We start from the raw sequence: 13,611 nt of genomic DNA on the forward strand, positions 1-13,611 counted from the left end.
CATTCAATTGTAATGTAATCGTGCATTTTAAGAGTACAAATTTGCATCTCTCAAAGGTAAAAATAGGTACCACCCACAGAAAGAAGTTGTAAATACTCCAAGAGAAGCAGTGTTTGATATTCGATACACCAGTGTTATTAAGGATATTGAATGATTGTTTCATGAACATATCTTAACGAAATTGATCCGTTTGACACAAACTTCCTGCTGCTAGTATGTATACACATATAATTAAAAAAAATATAACGCTCATGTGTGATTGATTTCCTGTCTCGAATACAAACAGGAAGTACGTCATGGGAAAAATGTATGTGCGCAGTATGAACCTTGGGATGCTTGTAATATTGCGCTGTACCTTATCTGACGTAGATTATGCTTGCTGCTTGGGAACTCGTTAATTATTAAAGGTCGCGTGTCAACCTTTGAGAATATAATGTACAAAGAATAATCAATAAGCTAAAAGGAAAGCACGAAAAAATGACATGTAAATTCGGCCTGTTGTTACACGAAAGCTCATAGTCGACAGGAACTGCATTAACTTGTCTCTGCTATGATATTCGGTTCGTTTTCCTTTTTGAACTTCTGCAAATATAATATAATTTATGTCAACGAACAGTATTATCTTGTTGTTTTCTGTTGTAGGGTATCAAACCTATTTGCTGATATACCGAAATATTTTTAAACCCCATTGATGTCCAAGACTTTTGAATTTCAGACTAATGATTTCTCCACAGAAATTTCAGTTTTTCAGTCGCGGCTGGGGGATAGATATTCCTTCATATATTTTCCTTCTAATCATCATCCAGCTTCAACGCTCCAGTTGGCTCAAAGTAACTTCAAATTCAGCAAGTTCAAACAAGGATTTTTAAAGTTTTCTATCTAAAAACAAAAAATGGATCTTTTGTGCACAATGTTAATTGGCAAAATTTCATTTCAAAAGGTTGAAGCAGAAAGTAATTTAAACAATCTATTTATCTTCTAAATATGCCAACCCTGCCTCGAAAATGCACCATTTTGTAAATGAAATACAATTCGGCAACGATTTAGGATGGAACAGAGAATAGAGAACAGGGAAATTCAATTTGAAGATAAAACAGTTTAATTAAAAGTAACAGTACAAACAAATCTTTATAAAACATTTGAAGTACCGCATGCAAAACGTTTAACAAGTACGCAAAAAACAGAGGAATTTGTTTAAATTTTTTAAACATGTCATGTTGTTTTTAAGATTCCTATTGTAAGCTGGAAGGAATTTGCTATTAAGGTTTTGAAAGCTGTGTTGAAATTAGCAACAGTACTTCCCGTTCACTTTCCTCCATATCCAAATAAAGAAACACGAACGTCAATGTCAAATATTGTGAATGACTTATTTATGGAATATGTACAGTGCATTAAGATTTTTATAATATACAGATGCATCAAAATCCGCAGCTGGCAACACTGGAGCAGCAATATATTGCAATAATCTAATGGAATACAAAATCTACCCATTACCAGCATCGCAGCCCAACGCTTCGGATTAAATTTTGTGCAAAAGCGCTAGAGTCACATGCTAAAACAGAATTGGTGGAATGTTGGTAGAAACAATGGACAATTACTGGGTAAACTTATGGGAAAGAGTACTATTCAATTCAACCACATATACCCAAAGAACCTTGGTATCAAGATATTAATCTTTCAATAAATTCTTTAACAACTCTTATTAGATGTCGGTTAAATTACACACTTGCCTCCAAAGACTTGTGCACTAGGAAGATTGTGCAATCCCCAATCTGTCAGTGTGGTGCAACTGAAGGAACATCTGATCATATTAGACCTATATTTGAATGTGGTCTCAACAAAACTATGCGGGAATATTTCCTAAAAGAACTAAAACAAGCAGGACATAATGAGACATACGCTTTGTCAACACTTTTGAGGAATCCGACTAATACAATAATATACCATACGTACAATACTTACAAATTATATTAGAAGAGAAAATATTGTGTTATAAAATTATGAAATTGCAAAATTATGAAATGTAAAACAAATGTAACTGTCCATAACTGAAAAGCTAAAACCAAATATATATTTATACTAAGAAAAGAGCTGTGATGTGACTTGATTTTTACTCATTGCCCTTAAATGCCACTTGGTCAAGCAATTTATTTTGAGTGAATTTGAACTTTGGTTGAGGAATTACGAGGGAATAGAGGAAGAAGTGGCATGTGATACGAAACAGGATATTTCATTAATTGAAGAAATTAATAACTACAGAAGTAGTTGATAGAAATGACTACAGGAGCGGCAAGGCTAGGGAATGCAGGTAGTTTCAACTCGGTCGAATTTATTTTCTGAAACTCTATCTGATTGGTATGGAGAGAAAAGTTGAAACACGGTTAACTTCCTTACTGCAATTAAAAGTTGCGGTAAAGCTAATATTGTTATTGTTATTATTATAAATATTAATAGTGATATGTAACTGTTATTAGTAATTTTTGCTAACTGGGGAACAAAATCGAACTTTCTTTTGGCAAACAAAGGAAAATAGCTGATCCTAATAGAACTTTTCGCACTGAATTCAAATATGTAAGTAGTTTTTCTCCATCACCCACAGTTTTTTTGTGACGTCCAGGTTGAGTGTGAAACATTTTTGTGTATCTTTATATACATATATGACACTATTCAACTTAACTAAAATGTGAGAGTTGTTAATTTGCTTCTGTATTTGCACGTGGAACATCCCTCTTCAGCATCCAAGAGTAATCAGCAAGCATTCTTGAACTCCACTGTCTCTGGCATGGTGGCATCTCTTTCCCATGACAGAGATGTCTTGGTAGAAACAATCCCCGTGTTCGCCACCAAGATTGTCAGGGAAGAAATCCAAGTGCGAGTCCAAGAAATGTATTTTAAGGGACATATTACACCTCATATCTTTGTATGACTGCAACAGTTCACCCATAATCTCACGGTAGTTCGGAGCTTTATGATTTCCTAAAACATTTATACACAATGCTTTTAAATGAACTCGAAGCTGATCTATCAGCTTCGATTAACAGACCTTTGAATTTTTTATCCGTTATCAAAGCTTTAATGTGCACACAAGCACACAAAAATTCCTTTCTTGATTTTAGCATCCCAACGCGATTATTTGCTTTAAATGATGAAACCCAGCATAAATTTTGTCCATCGTCTTAACGGAGTTTTTGAGAAGTTCTAACTTGATATGAAGTGGAGGATTGATTGATTGATTTAGTTTATTTTACTTCGCGTTTTGTGCCTCTTGGCTAATTTCCGAAGATGGGGATGAGTGATGAAATGATGAAATTGATGAATGGATATTCACAAACAACCAAGCCCGAGCGGAATTCGAACCTGGGACCCTTGGCGTCGCAGCGCGATGTGCTAACCACTCGGACACAGGGTTCGGCAATATGAAGTGGAGGAAGAAGAATCATATATGAGTTGGCTAGTGAGGGATGTTCAATATTTTTCTGTTGATACGTTTGTGATTTACGGTTTGGCCATTCTTTCTTGATGTAATGACTATTCTTGTCCCTACTGTCCCATTCGCACAAGAAACAAAAGCATTTAGTATAGCCGAGCTGCAAACCCTTTAAAACGCAATTACTTTTCAATCAAAAAGTTCGGCCTGTTTCTTTCCCAATTTCAAATCCTGAACAAGGTTGTTTATTTCACCTTATGTTGTTCACCAGAAAAGGCTTTCGAAAGTAGAATTATCTTGCTTCTCATTTTGAACTCCGTTAGCTGCCTCATGTTCCCACTCATCTTCTATAGTTAGATATGTAGGGCGATGGGGTACATCTCATAGCAGATGGCAAATTTGGGGGTACTTTACTGTATTATTTGCATTTACTATTTATTCCTTTTATCTATGTAATACACAAATAACAGTCGGATGATTGATCTCGTGGTTCGAGCTACATCAGTCACATCAAATACGAGCTTTCTCCCCCCGCCAAATGTAAGTCAGCTCTCCCCCGAAATAAAATCCTTCATGCGTCGTACTTTCTTAAAGGTTATTCTTTGTGTCCACCTTCTGTTCGAAATCATTTAAAATATTGTTTTACATACATTACTTATCACAGAAAAAATACATAAAATTCTGAAAAAGCAATACTAAAATATGTTATTGCCCAAAAACAGTGGGTGATAGAAAAATTCTGAGTGCACATTTGAATGCAGCATAAAATTTTACATTAGAAATACAATATACGTTTCATGTGCCAAAAACTGTGTTCCCCAGTGATAATTGGGAGAAACATGAAAATACAGCTACTTCGAACTTCCCATTTCGTTTGTAACTTCTACAAAAACTACACCGCCTGCTTTTCAGTTTTACAAACACACACACATACTCACATATCGTACATGACGATGTCGGTTATCTCATGTAGCAAGGTTTCGGCATCACCTTCTAAACCTGGACAGAGAGACAGCCTCTAAGATGGTCTTGGTTGGGGTATATATATATATATATAGGTAACGCTATCCCTTGTGCATTTGCCCCGTGGCATGGAAGCACATACGGAGTGCGGAAGTAGGAGAGACCTCACACATTCTCGATCTCGGATTTCGTGGAATTGAGTAAACAATTCAAATTCCAAGATGATGTTTCTTTATTACTTGATATATATATGTTCTTAAACATACCTATGTTCACTGTAGAACACTTCACCAAATATTTTGTCCACAAAAGAGGTCGTTATTATAATGACAAACCTCATTAATTTTTTTTTACTAACTTGCAGGTTCTCAATCAACTACGTGATTTTAGGAGCTATATAACGGAAATAACAATAAAATACAATTATGATGGTAACATTGATAGTTGGCATTATGAATGGACTTTTACAGGTGCTCTTCTTTTTACCTTCAGCCTGATCTCTACTATTGGTAAGTGTAATCGTAAATCATTATTAATTAAATATTTATAAAAGATAGAAGAAAGAAATCAGAGCTATTAATATCAATCAAAATGTGTTTGATCTGAATCAGAAGTTTTGAGACAAATCCATAGTCATTAAAGAGTTGGTTGGTGTTTTAAGTCCACTTTATGCACAGTAAGGCTAATCGGGACTGGACCAACAGTTTAAAGTGGAATCCGAAGCACTATGTGCCTCCACCGGGTATCGAAACCGGGATCGCTTGAATGCAAAAAGAAATCAAAATTACAAATAAAATTCCGTCCACAGGTGCAATCAAACATATGATAACTACAAAACCTTATTGCAATTCATTGCAATGCACTACATTGTAATAGACTACTTCATGTTTAATACCCGAATATCATTTGGTAATTTTGTTTACACCTTTTATGTGAATAATGCCAAAGTAACACTGCAGATACAAAAACTATAGAGTATGTGTTACATGAACATATAATGATTTCATGCCAAAACTACTTCAATATGTGAGTACAATGCCAAACGTGACTTTTTCTGGATGTGTATAATCAAAGTCTTTTTTGGCAGGTTTGTGCAATTATTACAAGGTTACAATGCATTTTTTGTCTATACTATCGCCTTCCTTCCTATTAATGGTTGAATATTAGCCTAAAACGTTACATCCTATGATCAAGATAATGAGCTGATATAATCTAATGTCTCATATTAACCATTTACGATAATTTATATTTTTTTCATTATAGGCTATGGGCATGTTTGCCCTGAGACTTCAACCGGGAAAGTATTAACAATTATTTATTCCCTTGTTGGCGTTCCATTGCTTTTCCTCTTCCTTGCAAATATTGGTGAAAGTATGGCATCATCCTTTAAATATTTATACAGGTGAGACATGAGCAGTCATTTGCTAATTTATCTAAACAAATAGCTATTTATTTAACTGAACCCCTGTAGAAAATTATGAAAATAGTTATAATTACAGGAAATCTTAATGTTTCATTTCATCAAGAAAAGTACACTATACAAAAGTATAATATTATACGTTACGTAAAAGTTGTGAATTATTAATTTGCTTTGGACATGGGTGCAATGAGTTTGGTGGGAATGTACGAGGTATTGCCAAGAAATAATACAGTAACGTCCACGAGTTTTTGTGAATGAATCATTCTTTTCTTACATAAAGACCACCCAGAGTGGCACACTTGTCCCATATTTGTACCAACTATACCACTTTCTGTGCCACATTTGGACTGGCGCCAACAAGCGCGGGACCCAGCGGGTGTCAGTCTTCGTCATTTGCAGCTCATTGTGCATTATGTTAAATACTGAGCCCTGGCTAATGTTCACCTCCCTTACGATGGCTGCAATGGTAAGGACTCAACTTTCTTCACAATTCCGCGTTCCTCCGAGAGAGAAGGCTGCCCGCTGTGTTCTTCATCTTGCAGACTTGTTGCACCACACAGAAAACTTTTACGCCACCTCACCACTGTGCCATATGATGAAGAATTCCCTCCGTACATCGCCACAAGTTCTTATTTTGCAATTTTTCCTTTCAAAGACAAAAGCGAATAACGCCTCGAACTTCAGCTGGCTCCAAGAGCTGCGCCATCTTGGTTTTCTGGCCCTCTGGTGGTGTTCCGCAGAAGTACTATGAGCGGAATGTTTATTTACCGATCCATTAGCTTGAGAACATAAGGCTTCCTCACAGTGAAAATTCTTGAAGCAAATTTTCAAATAAAAAGCAAAAATTATTACTTTATGAATGCCCCTCGTATTAAAGACAGAGAAGGAAGAGAAATAGGTCTCCAGAAAAGTAAGATTGTCATTGGAACGAATGGAAAACTATAAGATGGGCTCTGACTATCAGTTCGGTGAATTTAGGCAATTGTTGGACTAAACCTGTACAAGGCTAATAGCAAAACGCAACCTTCTAGGATAGATGACTGTCCCTGAAACTATCCTGAAAATTCTCGAAGATTTCCCACACCAGGAAAATCCGTGATCTGCAAAAATCGTCAGCCATTTTGGGTTGCATGCATCGGTTAATTTTTCGATCACGACTACTATTCAACATATACACCTAATTCCTTTTTTAATCCTTCCTTACATTATACCCAATATAAAATGTTATCAGCTCAGCACTTTTATATATGAATACCAGAGTGAAATATTACACTGACTATCTTTATGATCTTGCGAATTATAGTCTATCGAGATGTATCGATCATAGTGTATGTGGGTGTATGTGTGTGTGTGAGGAGGTGACAGCGATGCTAAATTCTTGATTTATTGCGGATGAAAATTTTTACTTAAAATTCAGGTGCACATAACATATATTTTGGAAAAAACCTGAGCAAAATTAATAACAAATAAAACTTCTTGGGATGCTTTCATCAAGTGTCCCTGGACTCATCCTGAATATTCCCATGACTTCCCGCTCAGGGAAAATTCGCCATATTGAAAAAAAACTTCCACCATATTGGATATTTAAGAGTTTTGTTGTAGCGACCTTATTATTTGTCGTAGATTATTTGTACACATTGTCACGTGCCAGTTTCGCACGACACAATGAATGTTGCAAGGAGGAATGGTTTCTCGGAATCGACGAGAGATGGCAGCACGCTATATAAAAGGAGCAAGGGAAATTATAAAAAACTTAGAGCGGAGAAGAGGGATTATATATATTATAGTAAATTGAGAAATATATAAAAGAAGAGTTCAAATACTATAATAGAAGTAAATAGAATGATGTATATAGTAATTTAAAAGAATTAAGAATATAGCCGCATATCAAACGTTTAGGAAATTTATTAAGCGAGCAAATGAATTCAGAAATGTATCTCAATTTCTTTTTGATTCTCTGACGAGGAGAACATCGTCAGCTTTTGCATTTGTCCGTTCCCCGGTGGCGCTGTGTCAAATTAGACGCCCCGAAGCACTTTTCGGTTGCGCTTTTTATTAGTCGCACTGGGCCATTGGCAGCGCTCGTTATTAGCGATCCTGGTTATTCCCCTTTGGTCGTCAAATAGGAGGTGGCGCTATTGTCAGTTTAGTCGACCCTACTCTTTCTACAAGTATAGCTTGTATTGTTTGACAAAGAAGCGGGGGGGGGGGGAAAGCGAGCACATAAATAAGATTACGCTTTAATAAAAGAAGAAGAAATTCAAAGAAAAAGAAGAAGAAGCCGTTTTCATAATAAAAGAAGAAGAAGCTTTTTCCATATTAAAAGAAGAAGAAGCCTTTTAGAAGAAGAAGAAGGCTTTTAAAAGAAGAAGAAGCCGTTTCCATAAGAAAAGAAAAAGCTTTTTCCATATTAGAAGAAGAAGCCTTTTAAAAGAAGAAGAAGCCATTTAAAAGAAGAAGAAGCCTTTTAAAAGAAGAAGAAGCCATTTAAAAGAAGAAGAAGCCTTTTCGATTATACATATACATATATTTTCTCTGTATTTTGTCAAGTTCTCAGAATATAGATCCGCATTTTACTATATCCTCTTGGCTATAAAACGCTTTCTTATTTGGAATTCTCAAACAAAGAACCTATCCCCCTGAGATTAAGATATCTGTAGCCGTGGTAAATAACATTTAAGTACGTACCCACAAGGGGCGTAGCATTAGTGGCGACCAACGTTGCGGCTAGCAGAATTGTGACTAAGAAAGCGAAAAAGGAAGAAAGCCAAAATGGAGGAAGAAAATAAAATTGAAGGCGAGAACAGAGAAACTATAATGGAGGAAATGGAAGACAGAAAAGAAATATTAAACTGCTGTGGAAAAGAGGGAAATAAGGAAGAAACTATCCTATGCAGCTCATGCAAAGAAATGAAACATTGGCTATGTGAGAAAATAAGAAGAGAAAAATACATAGGAATAAGTGAAAGAGGAGATTACGTATGCAAAAATTGCAAGGAAGAAAGGATAAATGAAAAAGAAGAGAAGAAAAGGGAAAAGGAAGAAGAGAAAATGAAGGAAAAACCAAAGAAGACAGAAGAGGTGAACATGATAGAAATGTTCCAGAAGTTATCGATGCAGATAGAAGAAAGTAATAAAAAGAATAGCAGAGAAGTAAAAACACAGATGGAAGAAAATAGCAGAAGATTAGAAAGAGAATTAAAAACACAGATGGAAGAGAATAACAGAGAAGCAAAAGATAATAATAGAAGACTCGAAGAAAAGATAGATGAAAGTAGGAGAGAATTAAAAGAGAATAGTAGAAAGTTAGAAGAAAAGTTAGAAGAAAGTAATAAAAAGATGGAAGAAAGGCTCGAGGAAAACAGCAGGAAATTGGAAGCATCGAGGTCCGAAACCCACGAGATGTTCTTGAGATTGAATGAAACTTGTGAAGGAAATAGAAAGTCGCTGGAAAGTAAGATAGAAGAAACAACGTTGTTAATCGAGAGTACAAGTTTAGATACAAATAGAAGAATAGAAGAGGAGGTTTCTAATCTCAGAGAGGAAAATAAACAATGAAACGAAAATTTGGAGAGAAAGCTGGTTGAAAGTAAATCTCAAATAGAATTAGCCGTTTCAAGAATAGAAGAAAACGAAAGCAAGATAGAGGAAGCTAAGCTCATGATAGAAGATAGAAGTTTGGAAGTAAATAATAGAATCGAAAGGGAAGTTCTAAAACTCAGAGAAGAAAACTCGCATGGACTTCAAGAAACTCAAGAAAAAACTCTGAATATAGAAAAGGAGATTGTGGAAAATCGAGCCAAAATGAGTGCAGCAGATAAGAGAGGAATGACAGGGATGGTCGACCTTATTCAAAGAGGCGTTATGATGACGAAGATAATAGCAACAGGCAAAAGTTCCGAAGACAAGAGCTCGAGGTTAGAAATCTGGATTTGAGAGGTCAGGACCAGGATAGAGGAAGAGGAACCAACTTAAGAAATAGGAACGATCACGTCAGGAATCAAGAGTTTGTTGGAGATGGACGGTACCAGGGATATGATAGGACATATAGAGGTCGAAATAGGTTCCAAAGATATGGCAGAAGGGGAAGTCCTAGATGGAGAGAGGAAAGAGAAGAAAGACAGCAGAATGGACGAGCATCCAATGATGAAACTGAGAGAAGAAATATATCTCAGGACGAAGAGAGAAACGAGGCAATGGAGCTAACAAGAAGCTATTGTAATGATGGAAGAAGGTTCCAAGAAAGATCGCACGGAGGGGAACATTTGGAGAACGCCCAAAGTAATCGAGCGTCAAACATGTAATGCTCTTGCAGCAATCCCCAGGTGTGAGAGCTAATGAAAAGGAACATGAAATGAGGGGAGAAACAATAGAGAAACCCAGCGATAGTCTAGAATTATGTTTAGTAGGAGAACCAGACTTTGGAAGACTAAAACCTGGAAGGACGTTTTATGTTAACGCTAAAATAATAGAACTGGAAGTTAAATGTTTGGTAGATTGTGGAAGCGTAGTGGAAGTCATGAGTTACGAATGCTGGAAGAAAATAAGAGAGAAGTACCCGCAAGCTAGATTAGATACATGCGAGAAAGACAGGATTAGATTGGTCATGGCAGCCGGCAAGGAAGAAATACAAGATAAAGTGAGCGAATGCATAGAAATCTCGGAAAACGAGAGAAGAGAATTGAGAAATGTACTTGTCAAACATAGGAACTTATTTAGCCAACGACCTGGACTTACGAATGTGTATTCATATGAAATAGAGGTAGACACAAATCAGCCCATAGTATCTAGGCAATATTCTGTACCTTTTACCAAGAGGAAAGCTGTTGAAGAAGAACTACAGAAATGGCTGGACTGGGATATCATAGAAGATTCGAATAGTATTCACATAAGCCCCATGCACGTAGTGGATAAACCAAACGGAGGCGTGAGACCTGTTTTGGACCTGAGAGAGCTAAATAAGCATGTATTACTACCCCGAAATCAAGTTGAAAAAATTAATGAGTTATTGCATTCATTTGCGGGAAGTAAGTACTTCACATCTTTTGATTTAACGCTAGGATACTTCCAGGTGGAGATTGAAGAAAAGTCTAGAAAATACACAGCATTTAGGTATGGGTCCAGGTTATTGCAATTTAAAAGACTACCTTACGGATTAAATTCATCGGTGTCGGCGTTTACAACAGCGTTAAACAGAATATTTGGTCTAGAAACAAAGTCATGGTTAGCAATATATGTAGATGATATGTGTATACATTCAAAGGACTGGATGGATCATATAAGCAAAATAGACTGGGTTTTATGTAAATTGAAAGAAGCAGGACTTACTGTTAAGTTAGAAAAATGTTCGTTTGCAAAGAAAGAAATCAAGTTCCTAGGGCATATAGTGTCTGGAGGAAACGTAAGACTTTGTAGCGATAAAAATGAGGCTATAAAATGTTTTCCAAAGCCTACAACCAGGAAGCAATTGCAAAGATTCCTAGGGATATGCAATTGGAGGAGCAAATTTATTAGGAATTTCGCTTCAAAAGCCAAGCCTTTATACGATCTTTTGAGAAAGGATGTGAAATGGAAATGGGCACAAGAGGAGGAAAAGGCTTTTAATGTATTAAAAGAAGACCTGACATCTAGTCCAGCTATAGGCCAGCCAGATTTTAAAAGACTTTTCATCTTAGGAACAGACGCATCGAATATAGGTCTAGGGGCCTATCTCTTCCAGAAAACCGAGGATGGAGAAGATGTTGTAATTCAATATGCGAGTCGTGCACTGAAAGCGTTTGAAAGGGCGTATACCATTAGCGAACTGGAATGTTTGGCCATCATATTCGGCATTGAAAAGTTTGCTGTTTACTTGAAAGGAAGAAAATTTAAAATTCTTTGCGACCATAAGAGTCTTATATGGTTAAACTCTGCAAGGCAATGGAATCCTCGCTTGACAAGATGGGCATTACTTCTCCAGGAATACAGTTTTGAAATAGTGGACATTAAAGGAAAGGACAATAAAATTGCAGATGCCTTAAGTAGATCCCCTTTACATTTGATGCAGGAACCAGAGGAAGTGCTGAAGTTATCCATAAACGCCATCATGGATGAAGAACTCGGGAACATATCCAGACAAGAATGGATAGAAAGCATGAAGAAAGACGAAGAATTAAGCGGCATCTTAAATGTCTTGAATGGAGATAGAAATGAAAACGAAAAGAAAATGAGAAGAGCGAAGATAGAAGGAAAATATGTAATTAAGGAAGGAATGATTTTTAGAGTAAGCATAGAGAAATCCAATCAAGTGCAACTCTGCGTACCTGGAGCACTAATTAAAAAAGTACTCGCAGAAGTGCATGAGAAGTCTGGACATTTCGGGATTGATAAAACATTGAGGCTTGCCCGGAGGTTTTTCTTCTGGAAATGTATGAAGAGAGACGTGGTGGATCATGTAAGAAATTGTATGTTATGTATAAAAACTAAACCTTCAAAATTGAAAATGGAAAGAGAAGAGTTACACGTAACTGCAAAAAATCCTCTAGATATGATATCTATTGATCTGATTGGACCTCTCCCAAGATCGCGAGGATTTACATATATTCTCACATGCGTCGACGTGTGCAGTAAGTTTGTAATATGTTATAACCTCAAGAAGGCTACAGCAAAGGAAATAGTAAAATATTTAGAAGAAGGATTTGTCAAACACTATGGAGTTCCATTAAAAATTCTAACGGATAATGGTACACAATTTGTATCGGAATATTTTAAGGATTACATGAAGTTTAAAGGAATTAAGATGATAAACGTTACTAGGTATCATCCAGGTTCGAACCCGATAGAGAGATATAACGGGGAAATAGTAAGAATTCTAAGAATGTTATGTCATGACAATCATACGAAGTGGTCTACAGCAGTTAACAGAGCCATAAGATGGATAAATAACTCTATATCGGAGGAAACAAAGAAGAGTGCAGCTGAATTGTTTCTGGGATATATGGAAGAACGCGGAATCTTCAAGGAATTTGATTGGCCGAGGGAAGTAATATCCAAAGAAGAGATTAAGGAAGTATTACTAGACATATACATTAAGAGAATGAAGAAAATGAACAAGAAAGCAGAGAATGGTACGAAAATAAAATTAAAAAAGGGAGACTTGGTATTTTGTAAAACACACCCAATGAGCAAAGCATCAGAGAAAGCAATCAAGAAATTGTTCTTCATATATGAAGGTCCATACGAAGTCCTGAATTTGTTTCGGAACACAGCAGTAGTAAAGCATACAGAAACAAATATAGAGAGAAGGGAGAACCTGGAAAATATCAGGAGGTACAACTGCACGGAGGAAGTAAAAAAGAGCTTAGTTAATGAATAAAAGAAACAGTAAGAGAAGTCGCATAGAACGAGGGAAAAATTTATCTATTTCCAAAAGATTTTTTCCAATATATAAATTTTTATCCTCAAGGAGGGGGATATTGTGTCACGTGCCAGTTTCGCACGACACAATGAATGTTGCAAGGAGGAATGGTTTCTCGGAATCGACGAGAGATGGCAGCACGCTATATAAAAGGAGCAAGGGAAATTATAAAAAACTTAGAGCGGAGAAGAGGGATTATATATATTATAGTAAATTGAGAAATATATAAAAGAAGAGTTCAAATACTATAATAGAAGTAAATAGAATGATGTATATAGTAATTTAAAAGAATTAAGAATATAGCCGCATATCAAACGTTTAGGAAATTTATTAAGCGAGCAAATGAATTCAGAAATGTATCTCAATTTCTTTTTGATTCTCTGACGAGGAGAACATCGTCAGCTT

At 36.2% G+C, this 13,611-nt stretch overlaps 1 protein-coding gene across 1 annotated transcript in view; it reads left to right on the forward strand.

Annotated features, from left to right (window-relative positions):
- Positions 1-13,611, forward strand: part of LOC145994992 (TWiK family of potassium channels protein 7-like) — a 69,978-nt gene that overhangs the window by 33,437 nt on the left and 22,930 nt on the right. Inside the window, exons 3-4 of the mRNA XM_083131525.1 lie at positions 4,755-4,899; positions 5,654-5,792. Of these exons, the coding sequence (XP_082987651.1) occupies positions 4,755-4,899; positions 5,654-5,792 (284 nt within the window). The remainder of the gene's footprint in view (positions 1-4,754; positions 4,900-5,653; positions 5,793-13,611) is intronic.

Source organism: Lepisma saccharinum, chromosome 11 (assembly GCF_977018435.1).
Source record: "Lepisma saccharinum chromosome 11, izLepSacc3.1, whole genome shotgun sequence".
Taxonomy (NCBI): domain Eukaryota; kingdom Metazoa; phylum Arthropoda; class Insecta; order Zygentoma; family Lepismatidae; genus Lepisma; species Lepisma saccharinum.